A 27,373-nucleotide genomic window follows, 5' to 3' on the forward strand; every position below is an offset into this window, starting at 1 on the left:
GTGGTTTTATTGAAAATCCAGTGGTCGCGGATCTGCGCCCAAGATGGCGGCACTTATGATTGGCAGCAGCCACGAAGGGTTGCAGATTCCAGGGAAGAAGAGGACTGGGGCAGGGCACCAGAAAAGGAAGAAACCACACCCTTCTGAGAAGGAGAAGCAGAAGAAGTGACCCAATGGGACAGAGACCACAGCAGAGGAACAGTGAGGAGTTATAAGGCTGAATAACACACAGGTGGCAGGCTGTTGGCGACTCGAGGCGAGGAACTCATGCAGGCTGTGGGCTGCTTGAAACTGTAATTGAGGGATTTACACTGGGATGTGGACTGCTGGAGACTGGCTCAAGGCTGGCTGAAGGAGTACCAGGTATCGAAACTGGGATATGAGAGGGTGCTGAAGGTTTCCAGATCATGTCAGAGCTTTGAATCTGGAGCTCGGGCTGCTGATGGTTTAGACTAGACAGGTGGCAGCAGGGGCTTTGGGAGTGCTGAAGGCAAATCCATGGAAACACAGGAACTCTGGGGGGGGGGGGGGAGGGACTCTCTTGCTTCTCTTTCTCTATAAGTGGTGCTTCAGGCAATTTCTGTCAAATGGTGAATCTGTCTGCCCTATTGCAGACGAAAACAAATTTCTAGTCATATTGCACTGTCTTTATTACATGTCAATAACTTGAATCTTGATTTTTTTTTTGGCTTAAGTGGGGGGAACACATTTTCATTGCACTGTTTGTATCTAGTTCCATGATGCTCATATATTGCATGGATCTAGTTTGATAGTTTGATATGGTTGCTGAATTGGACTTTATTCACATGGAAAATCAATAAAAACTGTGGTTGTTGAAATCTGAAATAAAAATGTAAAATATTCAGTAGTTCAAACAGCAGCTTTGGGAAGAGAAATAAGAGTGTATGATTTGGATTGGAGATCTTTGGTCTTGTAAGGACTCCGTTCCATTCTCGTTTTTCTTCCATCTTGATTAATTTTCCTCTGATATGGGGAGTTTCCAAAAAATTCCCTCTGATGTAGACAATACGTTTTGCAGTAGGCCATTCCATCCATCCCCACATTTATTTCTCTGCCTGTGGCATCTATGTGTTACACAAGACCTAATGCAAGTTTGAAGGACAACAGCAGATTTCATGTCCAGGTACATTGCAGTCTTTGGGTATAAGATCCAATTCTTCAACTTTAAGTAACTCTTTTTGCTTCAGAATTGGCTATTTCTGCTGTAAATCAGCCTTTATGATTATAATGATATGCTTGTATGTACTACAGGCACAGGCTGGCCCGCTCTCCTGATGACATCCTCTCCTAGACTCCTCCCTGGACTTCTCCCGTGACCCAGACCATAAAGGTCGAGTCTCCTCTTCCTTCCCTCATTTCCTTAGCTTGGACCCGGGCCAGCAGTCTTGTGTGTAATAAAGCCTATTGTTCCCCTCAGTCTTTGTCTCTGTGATTATTGGGGCAACTGGTAGCGCCCAACAATTTATTACACATGATTTTTGAAGGTCTCCGGTAATGGGGAAGTTGCTGTGCCCCGATCGGCTAGAGGTAGATCCCTAAGTCCCAGGTGCATCTGACCTCTGAACAGTGGGTGAACTGCTTCAATAACTTCCTCGAGGCCGCCTCTGAAGTAGTCGATTCGGGCGAGAAGAGTCGGCCAGAGGGCTTTCCAGCCCATCCAAAGCAGCATGATCTACGTCGAGGTGATGGCTGAGCTATGGGCGCTATACAAGTCAAAGGTCAATGAAGTCTAGTCCCGTTACCTGCTTGCGTACAGAAAACAGCAGCCTGGTGAGTCAGCTGAAGAGTTCATTCAATCTCTGGTCACACTGGGAAAAGACTGTTTAGGGATCCCGATGGCCACAATATCGTTGACCCAGTATGTGGAAGATCTGGTCCGAGATGCCTGCGTGTCGGGATTGAGGTCGGATTATATTTGACAACATCTCCTCAAGGAGGATCAACTCCTGCTAAAAAGAGCAATCCCCGATTAAATCCAGAACCTTCCCATTATCGGCGGAAGCCCAGGTTGCGTTTCATCAGATCCGAGGAGACATCGCAAAGACCACAATGCATACTGTGGACGAGTCCATCCCCTTCCAGGTGGAGAGTGATGCCCCCGACTTCGCACTGGCCACCACACTTAACCAGGCAGGCAGGCTGGTAGTGTTTTTCTCCCGCACCCTGCACGGTCCCGAAGTACGGCACTCCTCCGTCAAGAAGGAGGCACAAGCGATCGTTGAGGCGATGTGCCACTGCTGACATTACCTGGCTGGTAAAAGGTTTACCCTGCTGACAGACCAGAGGGCAGTGGCCTTCATGTTCAATACAAAACAGCGGGGTAAAATAAAAAAAATGACAAGATTCTTAGGTGGAGGATCGAGCTATCCACGTATAATTACAATATCTTGTATTGGCCGGGTAAACTCAATGATCCTCCAGATGTCTTATCCTGGGGAATGTGCGCCAGCGCGCATCTCAACCGTCTCTAGGCCCTTCATGACAATCTGTGCCACCCCAGAGTCACGAGGCTGTACCACTTTGTCAAGACTCGAAACGTCCCGTACTCCATAGAGGACATCCACTCCATGACCAGACGCTGCCAGATATGTGCAGAATGTAAGCCGCAATTCTACCTGCCAGAAAAGGCACACCTCATTAAGGCCACACGCCCCTTTAAACGACTCAGTGTCAATTTCAAGGGCCCCCACCCAACCTCAAATAGGAATGCCTACTTCCTGACCATGGTGGACAAATTCTCCAGGTTCCCCTTTGCTATTCCCTGCCCGGATATGACCTCGACAACAGTTATCAAGGTGCTGCGCAGCATCTCACCCTGTTCGGGTACCCTGACTATATTCATGGCGACTGCGGGTCTTTATTCATGAGTGAGGAGCTGCGACAGTACTACCTAGCCAGAGGCATAGCCACCAGCAGGACCACCAGGGGTAATGGCCAGGTGGAAAGGGATAACACCACTGTCTGGAAGGTGGTGCTCCTGGTCCTCAGGTCCAGGAATATGCCAGTGTCCCACTGGCAGGACGTTTTGCCTGAGGCATTCCATGCCATCCAATCATTGCTATGCACCGCTACTAACACCACCCCGCACGAACGCCTCTTTGCTTTCCCTAGGAGATGGGCGAACGGTTCATCCATCCCTCCTTGGTTGGCAATACCACAGCTGGTCCTGCTATGGATGCACATCAGGGGCCATAAGACGGACCCACTGGTAGAAATTCACGCCAACCCCCAATACTTGGTCGTAAGGTACCCTGATGGCCATGCGGGCACTGTATCGATCTGAGACCTGGCGAGGGCCAGAGACCCTGAAATGACCCAGCCGGCGACCAACCAGACTACAGAGCTGATCACACTGCACAGGGGCACAATCCTGGAGTCTGAGCCACCTGACAGTGAGACCACCCATTCCTCCAGGAGTCCCCCACCAGCACCCCAACCCCAATGGTTCCTTCCCCGGCCTCTCCCACGACGGCCTCCTCTCCTAAGGAGATGCCAGCCCCTCGGCAGTTCGGCAGAAGGAGGAAGTCACCTGTGTGACTGACTTCTAGTCTGAGGGAGCGTCTGCCTTTTTTTTTCTTCCGTTTTTCTTCTCCTCCCCCCCCCCCCCCATCTCCTCGTGATTGTTCCCGGTGGTCTCTATTTTTAAAAGATGGGGTGAATGTAATGATATGGTTGTATGTATTACAGGCACAGGCTGGCCTGCCCTCCTGATGACATCCTCTCCTAGACTCCTCCCTGGACTCCTCCCCTGTGACCCAGGCTATAAAGGTTGAGTCTCCTCTTCCCTCACTTCCCTAGCTTGGACCCAGACCAGCAGTCTCATGTGTAATAAAGCCTATTGTTCCCCTCAGTCCTTTTCTCTGTAATTATTGGGCCAACTGGTAGTGCCCAACAATGATTTTGGCTGTTTTCTTTCCTCATTAGTTCAGCCTGACTGCTGGACATATCTCATGGCTCTACTATTAGAAACACGTGATGCAGAAAAATTTAATGTCAGGCCTCCACCTGGAGGTCGGCTGCAAGAGCAGATCAGAAACTTAAAATTTACCTTTCGGACAGCAGCCCTAAAAGGCTGCTCCAGTGTCGCATTCATATTGAGCAGCACCTCTTAGCACCCTCCGGATCCGATGGAGGCGGGGTGATTGGTGCCATAGCACCACCCATCATAAATACACAGTAGAGCAATGGCCATCTTCCCTACCCATAATCTCCCGCACAGCTGGATCTGCTCTGTTTCCCAGAACAGTTCCAGCTGTGTGGGTGATTATGGGTAGGGAAGACAGCCATTGCTCTGCCACATTTTGAGCTTCAGAGAGCGGCCCTGAAAGCCAAAGAGGCCCAGTGAAGCTATCACAGCCCACACCAGCCACCCCCTGATGGCACTCACCGGCCCCCGCTGCCCCGATGGCTCCCGCCCGCCACCCCTGCCTTAAGGAGGTCATGGAAGTAGAGGGGTGAGTGGGGAGATGGGTTACGGGCTGATGGTATCATCAGCCCACCCCTAACCAGCCACTTGCAGTCGCTATATATTTAGGTCAGGTGGTGGAGTGCAACGTTCTGCCGATTTTCCTTCCCCAAGAAGGGTTAGAATCGATGTCTCGGAGCTGGCCACAGCACATTTAGAGAGGTAACTCTTTAGGCACAAGGTCAAAGAACCTTTGCCTTTACAAATGGGCATTTTTCTTGCTTGAAAGGGCCTAAACAAACATAATCACTCTCCTGCAATCCAATAGCCCATTTGACTTTATCTCATCCAATTACACACATTTCCTGCCCTGCCTATTCCCTTATACCACCTTTTCCTCAGCTTATAAAATCTTTTTTTTATCTCTTTCCTAGTTTTGATGAAGATCTTTGACCTAAGATGTTGACATTTTTTATTTCCACCAATGCTGCCTGTCCTTGCTGCCTGTCAGTTTCCACTTTTGTTCCTTTGTGATCTCCACATTAAACGAAGTGTGCAGTTGCAGTCTCTTGCAATGTAGTGTCCTTGATTTGAATCATATTCTTCCACTTTTTATTCAGTTCAGTCTTATAGCTTAACACATTTGCAATTTGCACACCCTGTTATAAAAGCCTCCTTTCTAATATCTATGAATGCCGAAAACAATTGACAACCAGTCAGTGCTTTGATAAGGGTTGTTTCCAGTTGCAATTATATTCCCTTTAAATAAATCATGTCTTTAAGGTTTTTTTTCAAGATTTCTTCTGGGCTTGGATTGATAAAAGAAATATTTGGAGTCTTACAGTATTTTCTGAGTTGATCTCTGCCATTTTGGGTGTAATGGTTTCAAGAATGTTCCTTAAAATCCTGAAGGAGTTTATTTTCACTGACTAAAAAAAAACCTGCAAATGCTGGAAATCTGAAATAAAAGAAAATGCTGGAAATGCACATCAGGTCAAGCTGCATCTCCTCCAAAAATTGCTGCCTTATGTACAAAACATTTTTCAGCATTTTCTGTTTTTATTTTTGAATTTTGAGCATTTGCAGTTGGTGCTTTTCAATGAAGCAATGAGGTTTTGTTTTCAACATATGTTGTATGTTAGTTAAAGCTTCTGACACAAAGAATTTGTGTCAAATCAATTCAGATTCATTTCATTTGCACTAATATTTCAGTTGTCAGGAACCAGATGCAATTATTTGAAGATAGAGGCTTGGTGAGATTGCTAATGTGTCGATTTGATGCCTTGGACACTGAAGCTGTAGCTTCTACCCAGCCTTTTGTCCCTTTTGCTTTGTTTACTGAGGACCCAGCCTTTTCATCTGAATTGTAAATTTTCTGGCTCGAAGTGATAAATCACTTAAAGATCCCCTTATTAAACAAATACAAAGAATACTTTAAAAATTGCAACTAGCTGCTCAGTTTTCCCTATTTCTCTGTCTTCTTTGCTCCCTACCTCTTCCAAGTTCAAGTTTATCATTTGACTAAATTTAAAATCCAGTGAAACATCATTTCTGACCAGGAGGTCAGATGGTGGATTGATAGTGCACAGCTATTCAACCACTTCCAGCATTGACATCCAATCTCTTTGGAAAATTTTATTTATTAACTTACATAGAGATATAAGTTAAAATAAATATAAATATTTGGGATGATTTACTCAGTTACAGGATATTGATAATGTTCATCAATCTTGCAACTGGTAGGAAGAAGCCATTTCCCAGCCTGGTTTTAGAGCGATCCCCTTTATAGCTCTCTGCCTTCTCCCCCTTCACTTCTCAGCTTCTTTCAATTCTATTCTCCTATCTGAATCCACCTATTACCTCTTACTTGTTAGTATATGCTCCTCACTTTCCTCCCTTTCCCATCCCCATTTTTTTATTCAGATGACTGTCTGTTTTTTTTTCCTTAATAATGATGAAAAGCCCAGGCCCAAAACATTGGTAACCCTTTATTTCCTATGGATGCTGTGTGACCTGCTAGATTTCTTTTTGTATTGCACTTGACCTCCAGCACCTGCAAATGTTCTTATTTAGCTCAGTTTTCAACTGTGCCATGCACACAGCTTTATTTTTGGATCATTTATCTCAGCCCCAAAGTATCTCCAAGAAAATAAGGGAGTATCAGTTTGGCTTCAGCTACAATAGTAAACCCACCATCAGTTTAATAGCTTGTATGCTGGCTGAAATAACCTTGACTACACTAAGAAATTATTCAGTTAATATCTCACAATATAATTTTTCTTTTACAATACTATACAATACTAATTTTTCTGCAGAGCACAGGATGAGATCTCAACCAAATTAACAATGGAACGGCTGGCTATATTAGTAAAGAGGGACAAGAGTTGGCTCTTCTATTTTGATCATCAGGCAGCACATTATTTTATCTGCAAACAATGCATGCCATTAATAGTCCAGGATGATGTAACTGTAGCTTCATTCCTTAAAGGAGCATTCGTGACGATTACAGTAAGTATTCAAAAACAATATCTCAAAAGTGTTGTTCTTTTCACTTTTATGACTGAAGCAGCCATTGATTTTTGAGGTTATTGACCCCATTTCATAACTTGAGGCTTAACTAAGACAGATGTTCCATTTACTCAGTATGAAACTAGAGCAAAACCTAGTCACTTGAGTGAGGTCATATGGGGTGGGCAGAGGATCTTTTGGAAAATGTGGATTCTCATGGGGTCAGAAAAGATTGGAAGGCCTATGCTGAGTGCACAGCTATTCATGTTTTGGTTTGCATTAAGCAGACATGATGAAAGGGTTTATTCAGGTAGACAGAAAAGAATTTGGCCACTGGTTTGAGATACCAAAGCCAGATTTTATGACTGAAAGACAATCACCAGTAAATCCAGAAGAGACTTCTGAAGAATTCCCTTTATCCAGAATATTGAGACTGTAGAATATGTTACTAAAGGAATAGATAAAATAAAAATCATAGATGTATTTAAGAGGAAGTTATATATTTACAAAATGGTGAATGGGATAGACAGATGTTTGCATAAAAGCAAATGTTGCAAATTAATGTGTTTGTTAAAATACTATTGGCTCATATACATCCTATACAAATTAGAAATTAGAGTGTATAGCACGTAAGGTGGAAACATCCATTTCCAGTATCTGCCCAAAATTCCTGGGCCAGTGGGAAATTCATCAAAATCCCATCCTAATATGAGAAATAAAACTAGCTCTATGAACAGGAAATAGAGGTTACCTGGATAAATGGGAATGGAACTTTGAAATTCCCTAAAATATTTGATTTTGAAAGTTTTTTTAAATTTTAAGCATCATCTTCAATATTTTCTTTTGGAAAAGGTCATAAAATGTTCTGGAGAAATGATGGGCAATGAAATTTAAATAAAGGAACAAACCAGTAAACTGTGGTCTATTCTCATGCAGATCAAAAGCTGTTCAATGCTGAGGGTTGATGCTGTTTGAAAGCCTTTATATTAAATTTTAATCTGATTCAACTACCATTTGGAATATATGGACATACTGAATGTTTGCTTCTAAGTATTTTTCAGATTATCTTTGTTCAAACAATTGTTAATTTGATGGTGGTACATATCATGGTAGTTTTGTGTAGCATTTGAATAAAATTCATCCAAAATCTAATAATTTCAATGAATATATGAATGCCAAAAATAATCACCAATAAGTTTTCAGAATGTTTATCATGCCTGCTTTTTATTTATCAAGATTTACTCACCTAAAGTCATATTATTGACACTTAATAGAAGCAGCTTCATGATATTGAAGTATTTCTAAAGACCAGGATGATGCATTTCAAGGGAATCGGTGGTATACGTAAAAGGTGAGGCAGATGGATCTTACTTTACTGCAGCTTTTATTCTTGACAATTATTTTATCGTTGATCTTTGTGTTTGATCCATCATCATATATTACAAATGGTAATATATTTATATAAGTCGTGTATCTGGTATTGATAATTGCCACACATACATGAATTGTCAATTATCTTTCAACACAGGAAATTGAAAGGTGCATTTATAATATGGCCTTTACATAATTCACTGATCGTCTCAACTTCTAATCTTACCCCCTCTGAATGCACTGCTCTCCACTCTATCCTCACCATTCCCAACCACATTAACAAAACCACAGACAGGATGGTGCTGTTGTGGAATGCCACACTGACCTCTATCTGGCTAAGTGACAACTTTCAGGCACCTCTTATTTACTCCCTTCAACAGGATCCACCAAAATGCATCAAACCACTGACTCGCGCACTGTCTCTGAACTTATCACCTCTGGTCATCTTCCTTCCATGGCCTCCAATCTTATTGTTTCCTAACTCCGCCCTGCCTGATTCTACCTTCCACCGAAGATCCATAAACACAATTATCCCAGTAGACCGATTGTTTCCATGTGATCCTGCCCTACCAAATTTGTATCTGCTTACCTTGACTCAGTTTTGTTGCCTTTTGGTCCTCCATCACTTCAACAGCTTCCAGTTCCCTGAACTCAACCACTTTCAGCATTGATATCCAATCTCTTTTTTTTTGAAAATTTTATTTATTGATCATAATAAATCATACAATAAAATACAAGTAAATACATATTTTACCACATATAACACCCCACCACCCCTCCCAGCCCCCTCTAAACTACCCCAAAAGAAAGATGAGAATAGAAGTGGAGATCGAATAACATAACAGCCTTCCGTTATTGCCATGGTTTGGGGCAGCACCATCAATTTGTGGGGGAAAAAACTATTACAAATTCAACCTCATACATTTCATATATGGGCTCTAGGTTTTAATAAAGAAGGAATAATTATGATATGAATTATATGTTATCTTTTCCAATGGAATACAAATTGGTCTCGTTTTTCCAAGTCATGCCAAACATTTTCAAGCCACAGCTAAGGCCAATCTCAAAAAAGCAACTTGAAATTTATCTAATTTTAATTTCAAACTCAATTTCTTAATATAATCCAGTAAAAATACCATAGGGTCAAGTGAAATTTAAAATTTGAATATAGCTTCTAAAAGTTCCTTAATTTTATTCCAAAAGGGTTTCACTGTCTCACATGACCAAGTAGAATGTAAAAAAGAACCAACCAACTTGTTTATAGCACCTAAAACATAAATCAGAAGAAATAAACATATTTCTTTAATTTCTCCGGTGTCAAGTACAACTGATGAAGAAAATAATAAACCAATCTTACATTCACAATTTAATCCGGTGTCATTCTATCATCCCATAAGTTCATCCAATCATCCTGAGCAATAGATGTGTACAAATCTTTCTCCCATTTTAATTTAGATTTATAAATATCCGGCTTAAACATTTCAGTCTGCAATAAAGCATACATCTCAGATATAAATCCTTTCTTACCATATTTAGATCACCTAGGTAACCGTAACATACACCCAAAATTATCCAACAATAGTACTTGATAATAAGAAAACAAAGTATTTTAAGATATTTCATATTTCTCTTTCATTCTTCTTTAAATAATTTTTAATTTTTAACACTCTGAACCATATCAACCAAAATATGGACAAACGTATCTCATTAAATTTACACAGTGGTCTTTTCTCCCCTTTTTCTCCCTTTTCCCTCCCTCCTCTCAACCCACCCACCTCCAAAACCCATAAATATTCAACATAAACAATACAATAAAACCATAAAATAATATTTTCACACAAAGGAAAATAAACAAGAAAAATGTATCATCTATTTATTACACACTGAATCTAGTCATTTTGTCTTCTTATCATTTTCATTCTCATTTTAGGGGATGGAGGTCGTAGCAAGCTCTCTCTGTTATGTTCCATGTATGGTTCCCAAATTTGTTCAAACATTGTGACCTTATTTTTTAAATTATATGTTATTTTTTCCAATGGAATACATTTATTCATTTCCATGTACCATTGCTGAATAGTCATGCTCTCTTCCATTTTCCAAGTTGACATTATACATTTTTTTGCTATCGTTAAGGGTATCATAATGAATTTTTTTTGCACTTTATCCAATTTGAGGCCTAATTCTCTACTTCTTATGTTACTTAAAAGAAATATCTCTGTTTTTTTTGGTATGTTATTTTTTGTAATTTTATTTAGTATCTGATTTAATTCTTCCCAAAACGTATTTACTTTCGTACATGCCCAAGTTGCATGTAATGTTGTTTACATTTCCTTCTTACAGCGAAAACATCTATCCAATAATGTTGAATCCCATTTTTTAAACTTTTGAGGAGTAATATATACCCTGTGTAACCAATTATACTGTATCATGCATAACCTTGTGTTTATTGTATTCTTCATAGTTCCAAAACATAACTTTTCCCATACTTCATTTTTTATCTTTATGTTCAGATCCTTTTCCCACTTCTGCTTAGGTTTATAGTTTATTTCATTTTCCTTATCTTGCAGCTTAATGTACATGTTGGTTATAAATCTTCTGATTATCATTGTGTCTGTAATCACGTATTCAAGGCTGCTTCTTTCAAGTAATCTCAAGCTGTTTCCCAATTTATTCTTTAAATAAGCTTTCAATTGATGATATGCAAACATTGTACCATGAGTTGTTCCATATTTGTACTTCAACTGTTCAAATGTTAATACATTATTTCCCAAAAAACAGTTTTCTATTCTTTTGATTCCTTTTCTCTCCCATTCTCTAAAGGAAAGGTTGTCTATTGTAAAAGGGATTAGCAGATTTTGCGTCAATATTAATTTTGGTATTTGATCATTCGTTTTTTTCCTTTCTAAGTGGATCTTCTTCCATGTATTAAGTAAATAATGCAGTACTGGTGAGTTTTTATATTGCATCAGCTTTTCATCCCACTCATAAGCTATATGTTCCGGTACCTTTTCCCCTATTTTATCTAGTTCTATCGTAGTCCAGTCTGGTTTTTCCCTTGTCTGATAAAAACCTGATAAATACCTCAATTTTGTGGCTCTATAATAATTTCTAAAATTTGGTAACTGTAAACCACCTTGATTATACCTCTCTGCTAATTTATCTAATGCTACCCTTGGATTCCTCCCTTCCCACAAGAATTTCCTTATTATTCTCTTTAGTTCCTTAAAGAATTTTTCTGTTAAGGGAATTGGTAATGTTTGAAATAAGTATTGTATCCTTGGGAACACGTTCATTTTAATGCAGTTTACCCTTCCTATCAGCATTAGTGGTAATTCTTTCCATTGTTCTAAGTCTTCCTGCAATTTCTTTATTAGTGGATGATAATTTAGTTTGCATAAGTGGCTTAAGTTATTATCTAACCTGATCCCTAGGTATTGGATTGCTTGTGCTTGCCATTTAAATGGTGATTCTTTTTTAAATTCTGTATAGTCTGCAATACTCATTGGCATCACTTCATTTTTATTTGCATTGATCTTGTACCCTGATATTTCTCCATATTCCTTCAAATTCTTATGTAATTTTTTAACTGAAACCTCTGGTTCTGTTAGGTATACTATGATGTCATCTGCAAATAAACTGATTTTATACTCCTACTCCTTTATTTTTATCCCTTTTATTTTATTTTCTATTCTTATCAGTTCTACCAAAGGTTCTATTGCTAAGGCGAACAATAAGGCGGATAGTGGACATCCCTGTCTAGTTGACCTACTTAATTTAAAGTGACTCGATACATATCCATTTACTCTTACCTTCGCCAATGGTCCATTATATAATGCTTTAATCCAATTTATATATTTTTCTGATAGATTGAACTTCTGTAATACTTTAAATAAGTAATTCCACTCTACCCTGTCAAAGGCTTTTTCTGCATCTAGAGCAACAGCCACTGTTGGTTTCTTATTTCCTTGAACTGCGTAGATTAGATTAATAAGTTTGCAGACATTGTCCGCTGTTCGTATTTTCTTAATAAATCCAGTTTGATCTTGTTTTACTATTTTAGGTACACAATCGGCTAATCTGTTTGCTAATAATTTCGCTATTATCTTATCGTCTGAGTTAAGTAGAGATATTGGTCTATATGATGCTGGTGTTAGTGGATCCTTCCCCGTCTTTGGTATTACTGTAATTATTGCTGTCTTACATGAATCTGGCAAGTTTTGTGTTTCTTCTATTTGGTTCATTACTTCCAGAAGAGGAGGAATTAATAACTCTTTAAATGTTTTATAACATTCTATTGGAAATCCATCCTCTCCTGATGTTTTATTGTTCAACAGCTTTTTTAATATATCCTGTACTTTCTCTATTTCAAATGGTTTTATTAGTTTGTTTTGTTCCTCTTCTTGTAATTTCAGCAGTTCAATTTTAGCTAAAAATTCCTCTATTTTATCATCTTTCCCCTCGTTCTCAGTTTGATACAATTGTGCATAAAATTCTTTAAAATTTTAATTAATCTCTGTTGTATTATATGTAATTTCTTTGTCCTTTTTCCTTGATGCCAATATCGTTCTTTTAACTTGTTCTGTTTTAAATTGCCAGGATAATATTTTATGTGTGTTTTTTCTCCTAGTTCATAATACTTTTGCTTCATTTTAATTATGTTCTTCTCCACCTTATACATTTGTAATGTTTCGTATTTTTTTTTGTCCGCCAATACTCTCCTTTTTATTATATCATCCCTTTTTACTAATTCCTTTTCTGTACTTACCATCTCCATTTCCAACTGCTCTATTTCCCGATTGTAATCCTTTTTCATCTTAGTCACATAACTTATTATTTGCCCTCTAATGAAGGCTTTCATTGCGTCCCATAATATAAATTTGTCTTTCACTGATCCTGTGTTTATTTCAAAATATGTTTTAATTTGGCATTCAATAAACTCCCTAAATTCCTGTCTTTTAAGTAGCATGGAGTTTAACCTCCATCTATATGTTCTTGGTGGGATGTCCTCCAGTTCTATTGCTAATAATAGGGCTTTATATTCAGTTTTCCTAACTCTCCCTTGAATATGGGCTGACAACAAAAACATATCAATCCTTGAGTAAGTTTTGTGCCGACTCGAATAATATGAAAATTCCTTCTCTCTTGGGTGTTGCCGCCTCCATATATCCATAAGTTTCATTTCCTGCATTGATTTAACCATAAATTTGGCTACTTTATTCTTTTTACTTGTCTTTTGTCCAGTTTTATCCAACATTGGGTCCAAATTAAGGTTAAAATCCCCTTCTATCACTATATTTCTTTGTGTGTCTGCAATCTTCAAAAAATTATCCTGCATAAACTTTTGATCCTTCTCGTTAGGTGCGTATATATTGATCAAATTCCAAAATTCTGAGTATATCTGACACTTTATCACTGCATATCTCCCTGCTGTATCTATTATTTCCTCCTCTATTTTGATTGGTACATATTTGTTAACTAGTATGGCTACACCTCTAGCTTTTGAATTATAGGATGCTGTCGCTATGTGTCCAACCCAGTCTCTCTTTAATTTGTTATGTTCCACTTCAGTAATTAGCGTTTCCTGCACAAATGCTATATCTATTTTTTCCTTCTTCAATAAATTTAGTAGCCTCTTCTTTTTAATTTGGTTATGTATTCCATTAATGTTTATAGTTATATAGTTCAACATGGCCATCTTATATCTTGCATACATCTCTTTTCCCACGTCCATCCCCCTTTTCCCCATTTTCATCTCTTAGTTTTCTCTTATTACGCTTAATGTACGACAACACATTTAAGACATAAAGTACCCCCGCAGTTCCCACATCCACTAATACCTTAACCCCAAATGTTCCCCCCCCCTCTCTGAGTTTCCCCATATCCCTTGCTGGGCAACCACAACTCCCCTTTTCATTTGGATTGTGATCTTGTTCGCAGCGTCAACTGATTTTGCAGTGATGGTTATTCCCCCTCTACCTAGCTCTCTCCAGAAAACACTTTTTTTTAACACATATAACAAAGCTCTCTCTCTCTTTTTTTCCCTTCCTCCCTTCTTTCCCTTCTCTTTTCCCTCTTTAGTTCTTTACATATACATTGTTTTTACATCTTTAAATATACTTTATTGCCATTCTTCATTTTTGTTACATTTCTTCATTTCTTCTCCTGTCCTGCAAATGTTCTGTGAATTCTTGCGCTTTCTCTGGATCCAAGAACAGTCTGTTTTGCTCCCCGGGTATAAATATTTTAGGCACGGCTGGATGTCTTACTATGAATTTGTAACCTTTTTTCCATAAAGTTGATTTCGCTGTATTAAATTCCTTCCTCCTCTTTAAGAGTTCAAAACTTATGTCTGGGTAAAAAATTATTTTTTGACCCTGTATTCCAATGGTTTACTATCTTCTTTAATTTTATTCCTTGCCCATTCCAGTATATCTTCTCTTGTCGTGTATCTCAAAAATTTTACTCAGATATATCTTGGTTTTTGATGTGTCTGTGGTTTCGAAGCTAATGCTCTGTGTGCCCTTTCTATTTCCATTTCTTCCTGCATTTCTGTCGTTCCTTTAATTTTTTTGTCACTTTCTTCCAATTTTCCTCTTAAGTCATTTACTTCTATTTCTACAGCCGTTTCCCACTCTTCCACATTCTCTACTCTTTTCCCTATTTCTGTCATTACTAGTTCTAACCTTTGCATTTTATCTTCTGTTCTTTTCATTTTCCTTTTAATTGCATTAATCTCTAATGATGACCATTCTTTTAGTCATCTCATTTGTTCTTCAAAAAAGACAATCTATGTCTGTTCATCAGTTTTATCTTTTATTTCTCTTTGTCCATCAGTTTTACCTTCTATTTCTCTGTAAAGATCTTGGTCTTCTTCTTCCTCTTCTTCTGTGTCTGTATCTGTGTTTGTGTCTTCTTCTTCTCTTCTTTGTGTCTGTGTCTCTTCTGTTTTTCCTGATGAGCTGCTTGTATCTCTTTTTGCTGTATCTCTTTTTTACCTCTTCTTGCTGGGCCTCTTGTTCCTGTTCCTCCCCTCCTGGGCTGCTCATCTGTTGTCCTTCCTGACGTTGGTATTCTTGTCGATCTTCCCTCCGTCTGTCTTCGTCGCACCCTCTTCTGCTGTCTTCCTTATCCTCCAGCTGAGTGCCCTGGTGTTGGGCGTCCCTCAGCTGCTCGGTCTGTGACAGCCCACTCCTCTGCTGAGCCCCACTCCTGCCGGTGTCCTCTTTCTCCTCTGACTGCATACTGCGCACTTTTGTTTTGCTTCGAGAGCCATGTTTGTAGTCCATCGGCTGGTGGGTCACAACTCCGCAGGGCAGGTACTGACCTTGAGGGTCGGGTGTTCCTCGCTTCCACAGCATCCTGTTCCTTCCTCCAGGTAAGGCCTTCTTCTTTCTTCTCTGGTGACTTTTTTTACTTCTTTTTTCCCAGTTGTTCTTACTTTCTCCTTCTTGGAAGCCATCTTCTTTCTCTTCTCTGTATCTTTATCTTCTATTTCTTGTACTCTATCTTTGTTATGCTTTGCTTTTTCCTAACTTTTTTTCCTATTTTCCTGGAGAGGGCTGGTTTTCCCAACCGGCCACTGCTCCATCACATGACTCCAGCCTCTCTTTCATTCTTGGAAACAAAATAAAATATCAAGCTTCAAAGTACTCTTCTACCAATCTAATTTCTTTCTGTTCCCACAGTTTTAAAAGTTGATTATTAAATGTAAAAGGAAAAGGGTTATTTTGAAACAAGGTGCTTTAGCTGAAATTTTACCTTCAGCACCTATAATTTAATTCTTCTTAGTCCATAATTCCATTAAATGTTTCAACACTGGTAAATTATAATTATATAATAATGGAGAATTCCATTTATCAATAAACTGATCCATCCTCTTCTCATCAATCTGAGATCATTCAATATTATCCTATAACAAGACTACTTACATTTCACAATATGCCTACCAAGCGAGTAATCCACCGCAGCTAAAGGCGTAATTTCACTCTTTTCCCAATTAACTTTATATCACCACACTGCTCCAATCTATTATGCAGACTCTCCAAGGATTTCAAAGGTTGTGTTAAATATATCAAAACGTCATCTGCAAACAAATTTTATCTTCATCAGTTTTAACCATAATACCCTTCATATTACTGTCTTGACTAATTAATTAAGCCAAAGGTTCAAGACAGCCAATCTCTAAAGTCCTCCATCCCCTATACCAAAGGCCTCAAAGCCCTTCATTTCTTTCTCAACAACAGGATCCAAACAGTCCTGCTCCACCACCACCTCCAGCTGGCAAAACTGGTTCTTGCCCTCAATAAGATTGCTTCATTGAGCATCATCACTCTGTCTACTGCAATAGTGAGAATCTTCCAATGGCAACTCATTTCAATCCCCCACCCCATTCCCTTGCTGACATGCTTGTCCATGGTCTCATGCACTGCCAGACTGAGACCATCCGCAAAGTGGAGGAACAACATCTCATATTTCATCTGGGAACCTTTCAATCAGATGCATTAACGTTGACTTTTCTGATCTTCGTTAGCCACCATCTGCCTGTCTTTCCCCTTCCCCATCCATAGGTCTCATAGCTCTCTCTCTCTCACACTCACTCTTTCCTTTTCCCTCAGACTTCTTTCCTCCATCTCTGTAATCACAGAGTCACACTCCAGCCTGATCAGTTTTCACTTTTCCTCTCTTGTCCTCTGATCCATGTCCAATTATGTCAGGCCTCTGCCTGTTTTTTGCTCATACCTTGAGGAAGGGCTCATGCCTGAAATGTCAGTTATATATCTTTACCTGCTATGGATGCTGCAAGACCTGCTGAGTTCCTCCAACATTTCTGTATTTTTATTGCATCTGCAGACTTTGGCGTTTCACTGCATATCCAATGCATTATCGTTTAATGCCCAGGAAACACCCACCTTCACTGAACCGTTAGAGATGGGCACTATCATGCTTGGATATTGTTCCTGCGTGGACTCACTGTATCCCACTGATTGGTTGGACCAATGCAGGTTGTACTGTCTGAACAAATATTCCTTAGTTATGGTTATCAGTTTGGGAATCTCTCTTAATTGGCAGGAAAAGACTAGCCTTGAAACATCCACCCCACTGAAGCTGCACATCATCAATATAGTGAGACAGGGAGACACTTGGGTCAAGCTGTAACCCCTGTTGGTCCCTGGCTATCAGACTGCAGCACAGTGTGGGGCTGTGGCTGTACCGAGGGAGGTGGTGAAATGTGTAGCTTCCCACTGTTCCTGCAAATCGGGGCTCAGAGGAATTGAGAGGAAGGCATTGGCCAGGTCCACCACCATGTACCAATGCTTCTCCTCCCGGCCCCCTTTGTCCTCATCAATGGTCACCATGACTGGGACCACTGCGGTCGTGATGAGGGCATACTTGTTTAGCAGCTGGTAGTCCATTATCATAGGACACATGCTGTCCTTCCTTTGCATGGGCCACACCAGGCTGTTGCTCAGGGAGATGGCAGGTTGGATGTCCTCCCCATCCTGCATCAGGGAGGCCACTGTCTCCCCTATCTTCCTCATGCCGCCAGGTACCTGATATTGCAGGGTACTGACCACTCTTGAAGGGCATGGGATTACAATAGGATTCCATCTGGCCAATCCAATACTTACGTGTGCTACCCCAAAGGTGAACTTCCCCTTACTGGTCCTACGGGACTGCCCCATTAGCACATTTTTCCCCAAGATGAACTCCTGGGATGCAGCGACCAGGATGGGTGGTGGCTTCAGCTGCTTGGTACTGATGTCTACCCAGAGGGTAACTTGCCTGGCAGGGATGATGACCCCCACTAAACCCTCGATGGCAACCCAGGGACCTCGCCATGTATCAGGGATGATGGTATGTTCAGTACTGCTGTCCACCAATGCCTTCCACTGCTGGATATTCCCCTTTCCACAGTGTACAATCATAGGATATAGGGCCTCAGGTCTCCCTGATGGGAAAGGACCACTGGATAATCCTGGCCAGGATTCTCTGTCAGTGGAATGGGGGATCACCACCCAGTGGTCATCCCTGTTGCTACCGTAGTTCTTCATTTGTTTTCTGCGTAAGGACTTGGTCTCATGTGGGGGAGAAGGTAATGCAAGCTGGGTAAACCCATGTCCTAGGAGGAACGAATCTCCTCCTTTAATGGACTTCCCTCACAATGCTCCATTCAGAGGGTATATAGGGTGGGAGTGGGAATCCTGTTGATCCAATCCCTATCTAACCCTGTCCACAATAGTGCCATATACAAATCTTTGTTGGTCATACAGAATCCCCTATCCTCCGCCTTGGTTTCTGCTTTCTGGACCTGAGCTTGTGCTCACCTCTCCACATGCTCCAACCCTTCTAGCAAGCAGATGGTCTCCCTCACTGTCTTCTCAGCTACCAGCCAGATCAAAGACAGAACCACCCCCTTCCCACTTCAAGTATGCCTTTTGGCAGGCAGAAAGCAATTTCATGTAATATTATGTTCTGTGCTATTACATGACAATAAAGGAATCTTGAAAATTGAGAAATGAAGGGCCACAATCTTCTATGTTCTAACATTTGTGACACTTCATGTACAAATATTTGTTCAGCATTTAGTCCATTCCCATTTTTAAATGTTTTGACTACTTTATCGCTAGCTCCTTCAAAATCCTAACTATCATTGCTCATCTTTTTGCTTATGTCATTTTTTTTGACCAACTCTTGTTATCAACTCCTTCACCACTGGACCATTTATGCTCTCTGGCCAAGATCTTTAATTCTTCCTGAAAGTCCTTCCCTCACTCTCTTGGCTCCATTTGCTCCTGATTTGACCATCACCTCATTTCATTCACCAATCACCTCGCAGCCATTATCTCATCCCTCCATCTCATGTCTATATACTGGCAATCTTACCTCTACAATCTCAGTGATGAAGAGTCACAACCCAAAATACTGAGCAGCCCTTAGTCTCCACAGATGCTTCTTGACCCACTGAGTTCTTCCAGCAGTTTGTAATTTTTACTCCAGATTCCAATACCTGCAGTCTCCCATGTCTCCAGACTACTTCAGTGTTCTTTCTGAACGTTCTATCTCTGAAGACTTCTGCAGATGCCTTCAAGTTCTTTCACCATTCTCATTCTTCCAACCAAAATGTGCAACCTTACACTTTTCTACTTGGAACTCCAGTAACATGTTCATGTCCTTCTCCATTTCTGTCAAATGGGAAGGTTTTGACTTCTTCCTTTATTCCATATAGCTATACAACACTGTGATGAATTGTCTGCAGAGGGTTATAAATCTACAAATGAATATATTGTATATTTAATTCAAATGTATGGACTCGGTCAGAATTTTAGGTTGGAGGTTTTAGATGTTTCTCAGCATCAATCACAGGGTGACAATACATTTGCAAGTCAGGATGACCTAATGGAGTGGAGAAATAGGAAGTGATACTGTTTACAGGTGCTCATTGCTCTTGTCTTTCTAAATGTTACTTCGGTTCAAGCTCCAACCACTAAATCTTCCACTTTTACCTGCCAATTTAACAGTTGCTTCCAGTAGCAGCTGCTTGAATGACAGCAGATCATGTTCTAGAATTGGGGAGGCACGGTTGGGCACAGTGATTAGCCCAACCCTTTATAGTGCTTTCGATTGGGACTAGGGTTCCAATCCTGCACACTCTCTAAGGAGTTTGTATGTTCTCCCCGTGTCTGTGTGGGTTTTCCCTGAGGGGATCTGGTTTTCTCCCACCGTTTGAAAGGTGCTGGGGGTTGTAGGTTAATTGGGTGTAAATTGGGAGGCACGGGCTCATGGGCCAAAATGGCTTTTATTGTGCTGTATGTCTAAATAATTTTTAAAAATGAAAAAAAATCTAAAATTTTAAATTTTAAAATAATGCCAAAGACTCTCTTCAGAAAGATCAATAAATTTGATGTTCTGGGATGTGGTCATTGTTAACACAATCATTTCTGTGGTTGTATATAAAGCATAATCTTGTTCTGTGTAAATGACTTTATCAAGTGTAGAGCTCGTCGAAAGAACCAAAGACTTGTTGACCCAAACCAAGGCTTTTATTAGCAAAAGACAGGAGCTCTTCACAGGTGGCCGACCAGTCCGGAATGATCCGACCTGGCTAGGGACACAACCCTTTAAGGCCCAGACAATAGGCGTGGCTTAGCTCTCAGCCAATCGCTGTAAGCACAGTCTAGATACAGTAACTATATACACTATGTACATTGGTGATAGATCTGTACTATCACATTCACCCCTTCTTGGAGAACGGACCCTGGGAAAAAAAAAAAAACGAGGGAGAGAATGAAAGGAAGGAGTAAGTCAAGGACTGTAGCGGTCAGGGGGTCTGACCATCCGGCATGACCGCCATGGTGCCGGATTTGGGGTCACTGGGATGTGTCGCCAGCAGGCTCGTCGGGTGCGACTGCTCCGTCGCTCAATTCCCCAGTCGTGTTGTCAGCAGGGTGGCCCGAGTCGTTGGGGTGCTGTTGGTCCTTCTGTTGTGGCACGGGGCCTGGGGAATAAAGAGTTGGGGAAGGTTGGGTTGGGGGGGTTTGCTGGGACTACCGCGTGCTGAGCTAGGTCCCGCACTGAAACAATGTCCTCCCGCCCGTCTGAGAACTCAACGTAGGCGTAATGTGGGTTCGCGAGGAGTAGAGTCACTCGGTCGACCAAGGGGTCATTATTTGAGTGCCGGATGTGGCGTCGCAAAAGGACGGGGCCAGGGACGGTGAGCCATGCCGGTAGAGTGGTTCCTGATTCGGATTTCCTCGGGAAAAGGAACATCCTTTCGTGGGGGGTGGCATTTGTTGCAGTACATAGGAGGGAGCGGATGGAGTGTAAGGCACTAGTGAGAACCTCCTGCCAGTGAGAGGTGGGGAGATCTTTAGACCGGAGAGCCAGTGTAACCGCTCTCCATATGGTGGCATTCTCCCTCTCGACCTGGCCGTTACCGCATGGGTTATAGCTGAAACCTTCTGGGATCAGTTGAAGACTACCATACTGCAATCCACTGAAGAGGTACTGGGCTTCTCCTCCAGGAAAAACAAGGACTGGTTTGACGAAAACAGCCAGGAAATCCAGGAGCTGCTGGCAAAGAAGCGAGCTGCCCACCAGGCTCACCTTACAAAGCCGTCCTGTCCAGAGAAGAAACAAGCCTTCCGTCGCGCATGCAGCCATCTTCAGCGCAAACTACGGGAGATCCAAAATGAGTGGTGGACTAGCCTCGCCAAACAAACACAGCTCAGCGCGGACATTGGCGACTTCAGGGGTTTCTACGAGGCTCTAAAGGCTGTGTACGGCCCCTCACCCCAAGTCCAAAGCCCGCTGCGCAGCTCAGACGGCAAAGTCCTCCTCAGCGACAAGATCTCCATCCTCAACCGATGGTCAGAACACTTCCAATCTCTTTTCAGTACCAACCGCTCAGTCCAAGATTCCGCCCTGCTCCAGCTCCCTCAACAGCCCCTAAGGCTAGAGCTGGATGAGGTTCCCACCCTGGATGAGACATATAAGGCAATCGAACAACTGAAAAGTGGCAAAGCAGCAGGTATGGATGGAATCCCCACAGAAGTCTGGAAGGCTGGCGGCAAAACTCTGCATGCCAAACTGCATGAGTTTTTCAAGCTTCGTTGGGACCAAGGTAAACTGCCTCAGGATCTTCGTGATGCCACCATCATCACCCTGTACAAAAACAAAGGCGAGAAATCAGACTGCTCAAACTACAGGGGAATCACGTTGCTCTCCATTGCAGGCAAAATCTTCGCTAGGATTCTACTAAATAGAATAATACCTAGTGTCGCTGAGAATATTCTCCCAGAATCACAGTGCGGCTTTCGCGCTAACAGAGGAACCACTGACATGGTCTTTGCCCTCAGACAGCTCCAAGAAAAGTGTAGAGAACAAAACAAAGGACTCTACATCACCTTTGTTGACCTCACCAAAGCCTTCGACACCGTGAGCAGGAAAGGGCTTTGGCAAATACTAGAGCGCATCGGATGTTCCCCAAAGTTCCTCAACATGATTATCCAACTGCACGAAAACCAACAAGGTCGGGTCAGATACAGCAATGAGCTCTCTGAACCCTTCTCCATTAACAATGGCGTGAAGCAAGGCTGTGTTCTCGCACCAACCCTCTTTTCAATCTTCTTCAGCATGATGCTGAACCAAGCCATGAAAGACCCCAACAATGAAGACGCTGTTTACATCCGGTACCGCACGGATGGCAGTCTCTTCAATCTGAGGCGCCTGCAAGCTCACACCAAGACACAAGAGAAACTTGTCCGTGAACTACTCTTTGCAGATGATGCCGCTTTAGTTGCCCATTCAGAGCCAGCTCTTCAGCGCTTGACGTCCTGCTTTGCGGAAACTGCCAAAATGTTTGGCCTGGAAGTCAGCCTGAAGAAAACTGAGGTCCTCCATCAGCCAGCTCCCCACCATGACTACCAGCCCCCCCACATCTCCATCGGGCACACAAAACTCAAAACGGTCAACCAGTTTACCTATCTCGGCTGCACCATTTCATCAGATGCAAGGATCGACAATGAGATAGACAACAGACTCGCCAAGGCAAATAGCGCCTTTGGAAGACTACACAAAAGAGTCTGGAAAAACAACCAACTGAAAAACCTCACAAAGATAAGCGTATACAGAGCCGTTGTCATACCCACACTCCTGTTCGGCTCCGAATCATGGGTCCTCTACCGGCACCACCTACGGCTCCTAGAACGCTTCCACCAGCGTTGTCTCCGCTCCATCCTCAACATCCATTGGAGCGCTCACACCCCTAACGTCGAGGTACTCGAGATGGCAGAGGTCGACAGCATCGAGTCCACGCTGCTGAAGATCCAGCTGCGCTGGATGGGTCACGTCTCCAGAATGGAGGACCATCGCCTTCCCAAGATCGTATTATATGGCGAGCTCTCCACTGGCCACCGTGACAGAGGTGCACCAAAGAAAAGGTACAAGGACTGCCTAAAGAAATCTCTTGGTGCCTGCCACATTGACCACCGCCAGTGGGCTGATAACGCCTCAAACCGTGCATCTTGGCGCCTCACAGTTTGGCGGGCAGCAGCCTCCTTTGAAGAAGACCGCAGAGCCCACCTCACTGACAAAAGGCAAAGGAGGAAAAACCCAACACCCAACCCCAACCAACCAATTTTCCCTTGCAACCGCTGCAATCGTGTCTGCCTGTCCCGCATCGGACTGGTCAGCCACAAACGAGCCTGCAGCTGACGTGGACTTTTTACCCCCTCCATAAATCTTCGTCCGCGAAGCCAAGCCAAAGAAGAAGAAGAAATAGCTCATGGTCCTGCTTGAAGCGATACCACACTCCAGAAGGTACTGTTGCAGCTCCGCGCTCACGAATGAGGACCCCCTGTCACTGTGGATGGAATTGGGGTATCTGAAAATGGCGAAAATACTGTGAAGGGCCTGTATCACTGAGGTGGCAGTGGTGTCTGGGCAGGGCACAGCGAACGGGAAGCGGGAGTACTCGTCGATGGCCGTAAGGATGTAGGTATTACGGTTGGTCGACGGTAGGGGCCCCTTAAAGTCTACGCTAAGATGCTCGAAGGGGCGGGTGGCTTTGATAACGTGAGAGTTATCCGGACGGAAGAAGTGGGGCTTGCATTCAGCGCACACCGAACAGGCTCGGGTCATGGAGCGGATCTCGACTGTGTAGGGTAGATTGCGCGCCTTGACAAAGTGGGCAAACCTAGTGACCCCTGGATGACAGAGCGCCTCATGGAGTTTCTGTAGTCTGTCCATCTGTATGCTGGCGCACGTCCCCCTGGAGAGCACCTCAGGCGGGTCGTTGAGCTTACCAGGCCGGTACAGGATGTCATAGTTAAAGGTGGAGAGTTCGATTCTCCAACTGGCGATTTTGTCGCTTTTTATCTTACCACGCTGGGTGTTGCTGAACATTAAGGAGACCGCGCGTTGGTCAGTCAACAGTGTAAAGCGCCTCCCAGCGAGGTAATGTCTCCAACGACGCACCGCTTCAACTATGGCCTGGGCCTCCTTCTCGACCGAGGAGTGTCTACTCTCCGGACCCTGGAGGGTTCTGGAGAAGAAGGCTACAGGCCGACCGGCCTGGTTCAAGGTGGCTGCCAGGGCGAAGTCGGATGCATCGCTCTCGACTTGAAACGGGACAGACTCATCGATCGCGTGCAGCGTCGCAGCAGCGATGTCGGATTTGATTAGATCGAAAGCCGCTGTGGCCTCGGTCGAGAGGGGAAAGTAGGTGGTCTTGATAAGAGGACGCGCCTTGTCGGCATAGTGTGGAACCCATTGGGCGTAATACAAGAAAAGGCCCAGGCAGCGTTTGAGAGCTTTCTGGGTATGGGGGAGGGGTAAGTCCATTAGGGGACGCATGCGGTCAGGATCTGGCATGATTATTCCATTCTCCACCACACAACCTAGAATAGCGAGTCGTGTGGTCCGGAAGACTCACTTGTCCAAATTGTAAGTCAGGTTCAGCCGACGGGCAGTTTGAAGAAATTTGTCTAGGTTGGCGTCATGGTCCTGCGTGTCATGGCCGCAGATGGTGATATTGTCCAGATACAGGAAGGTAGCGGTTAGCCCATTCTGGTCCACCATCCTGTCCATTTCCCGCTGGAAGACCGCGACACCATTTGTAACCCCGAATGGTACCCTGAGAAATTGATATAGCCGCCCATTCGCTTCAAAGGCTGTGAATGGTCGGTCCTCGCAGCGGATCGGGAGCTGGTGGTAGGCCGAACGTAGGTCAATGGTGGAGAAAATGCGGTATTGGGCGATCTGGTTCACCACATCCGTGATGCGTGGCAGGGGGTATGCATCCAGGAGCGTGAAGCGGTTAATGGTCTGGCTATAGTCGACCACCATCCGTAGTTTTTCCCTGTTCTTGACAACCACCACCTGGGCTCTCCAGGGGCTTGAACTGGGTTCGATGATGCCCTCATCCAGCAATCTACGCACCTCACTCCTAATGAATTGCCTGTTTTTGTAACTATATTGCTGACTTTTGGTGGCCACAGGCTTCCAGCCAGGGGTGAGGTTTGCGAAGAGTGCTGGCGGGGCAATCCGGAGTGTGGAAAGGCCGCAGGATTGGCCCCGGGGCACGGGGGCGGGTTGCTCGGGTGCTTCGGGGGTGGGGCGATGGCAGACCGAGAGGGGGGCGTGGGGTCCCCCAAAGTGTAGGGACACCATTCGGAACTGACACTGGAAGTCTAATCCCAGCAACACTGGGGCACACAACTGGGGAAGGATTAATAATTTGAAGTGGGTGACCGTTACGCCCTGTACTTCCAGCGTGGTGATGCAATACCCCTTTATCCCAGTCGAGTGCGACCTCGTCGCTAATGAGATCCTCTGGGTAGTGGGGATAATGTCAAGTCCCCAACGGAGGGCCAGATCTGGCTGGATAAAACTGTCAGTTGACCCAGAGTCAAATAAGCAATTGGTGTAGTGTCCATGCACTTTAATCAGTTCAATTGCTCTGGTGAGGGGATGAGAGCATTGCTGGTTTAGTGTTATTGAAGCAGTTGACAGGGGAGTTTTGCACGATGACGTCACGCAACGGGATGACGTCACGCAACAGGATGACGTCATGCAACGGGGTGACGTAGTCAACGCTCGAGGAGCAGGTTGGTGGACCTCCCGGAAGTGCTGTTGAGGCGGCGTCGGCGGGTGAATGGTAAGTAGTGGGGTTTGTAGTTGCTCGCGATTGGCAGTGGGTAGGTCGTTGGTCGCGGCGGTCGGGCCCTGGCGGTCGTCGGCGATGGACGCTAGGGTGAGTACTTGGTTGGCCGCGGGGTGGCTGTGGTGGCGGTAGCAGCAGCGGTATCATCGGCCCCGGGGGTGTCTGTGGCGGCGGCAGCAGCGGCGGTAGCGTCGGCCCCGGGGGTGTCTGTGGCAGCGGCAGCAGCGGCGGTAGCGTTGGCCCCGGGGGTGATTGTGGCGGCGGCAGCAGCGGTGGTAGCGTCGTCCCCGGGGGTGTCTGTGGCGGCGGCAGCAGCGTCGAGTGTTCCGCACGAGGGCGAGAAGCGGGCCAACACCATGGTTGCGAGGGTGGGCTGCCCCTTCCGGGTTCGGCGTCTCCGTGGCGTCAGGCGTTGCCGTGCAGGGGAGCCATCGCTCTCATTGGATGAGAGCTCTGGGGAAGAAGAGTTTGAATGGGATAGTGGCGGTTGGGCTTCACACGAGGCACTGTGTTTGCCGGCGGCCATTTTAGACCTACAGACTGCAGCAAAGTGGCCCTTTTTAAGGCACTTCTGGCACCTGGCTTTTCTTGCTGGGCACTGGGACCTGCTGTGTTTGTCCCTCCCGCAGAAATAACATTTTGGGTTCGCAGGGGGCAGGGTAGCAGTAGCTGACAGGCCGTCAGTGGTAGGGTAGAAGGGCACTCTACTCACATCAGAATGAGGGGTCCAGTCCCTAGAGAACTCGGTGGACTTTAAGGCTGCATCCTCCATTGTGATTGCAATCCGGGACACGTCCTCTAGTTTTTCTACCCCTTGTTCGAGCATGCGCAGCCTCACTTCGTTCGATCGGAGCCCGGCCACATAGGCATCCCGGACGAGATCATTTGTGATCTCGGCAGCAGTTTTGTCCACACAGTTACAGTCCTTGCCCAACGCCTTGACTACTTGTAAATATGCCCTGCTGGACTCACCAGGCTGTTGCTTCCTTGAAGCAAGCATGAGCCGGGCATGAACTCTGTTCACCGGTTGATTATACAGTTCTTTCAGTACCTTTATGGCTGCGGTGTAAGTGGTCTCATCCTGGATGTTCTCGTAGACTCTCAAGGACACCATAAACAGCAACGCTGTTAGACGCTGGTTATTCTCCTCCACCTCAATGAGTCTCAGGAAGTTTTCAAAGTTCAGCAGCCAGAAGTTAAAGGCTTTGAAGGCTGTAGCTGACTGTGGGTCGATATCAAGTTTTTCTGGCCGAGTTAAACGCTCCATCCCTTTCAAAAAAAATTCTTTTGCTAATAAAATTGTAGAGCTCGTCGAAAGAACCAAAGACTTGTTGATCCAAACCAAGGATTTTATTAGCAAAAGACAGGAGCTCTTCACAGGTTGCCGACCAGTCTGGAATGATCCG

The 27,373-nt window shown here is 43.8% G+C and overlaps 1 protein-coding gene across 1 annotated transcript in view; it reads left to right on the forward strand.

The window, feature by feature from the left end:
* LOC138736409 (transient receptor potential cation channel subfamily V member 5-like) overlaps window positions 1-27,373 on the forward strand; it is a 109,104-nt gene that overhangs the window by 80,374 nt on the left and 1,357 nt on the right. Inside the window, exons 17-18 of the mRNA XM_069885894.1 lie at window positions 6,742-6,934; window positions 8,209-8,285. Coding sequence (XP_069741995.1) covers window positions 6,742-6,934; window positions 8,209-8,285 — 270 coding nt within the window. The remainder of the gene's footprint in view (window positions 1-6,741; window positions 6,935-8,208; window positions 8,286-27,373) is intronic.

This window comes from Narcine bancroftii, chromosome 6, assembly GCF_036971445.1.
Source record: "Narcine bancroftii isolate sNarBan1 chromosome 6, sNarBan1.hap1, whole genome shotgun sequence".
In the NCBI taxonomy this organism is placed as follows: Eukaryota; Metazoa; Chordata; class Chondrichthyes; order Torpediniformes; family Narcinidae; genus Narcine; species Narcine bancroftii.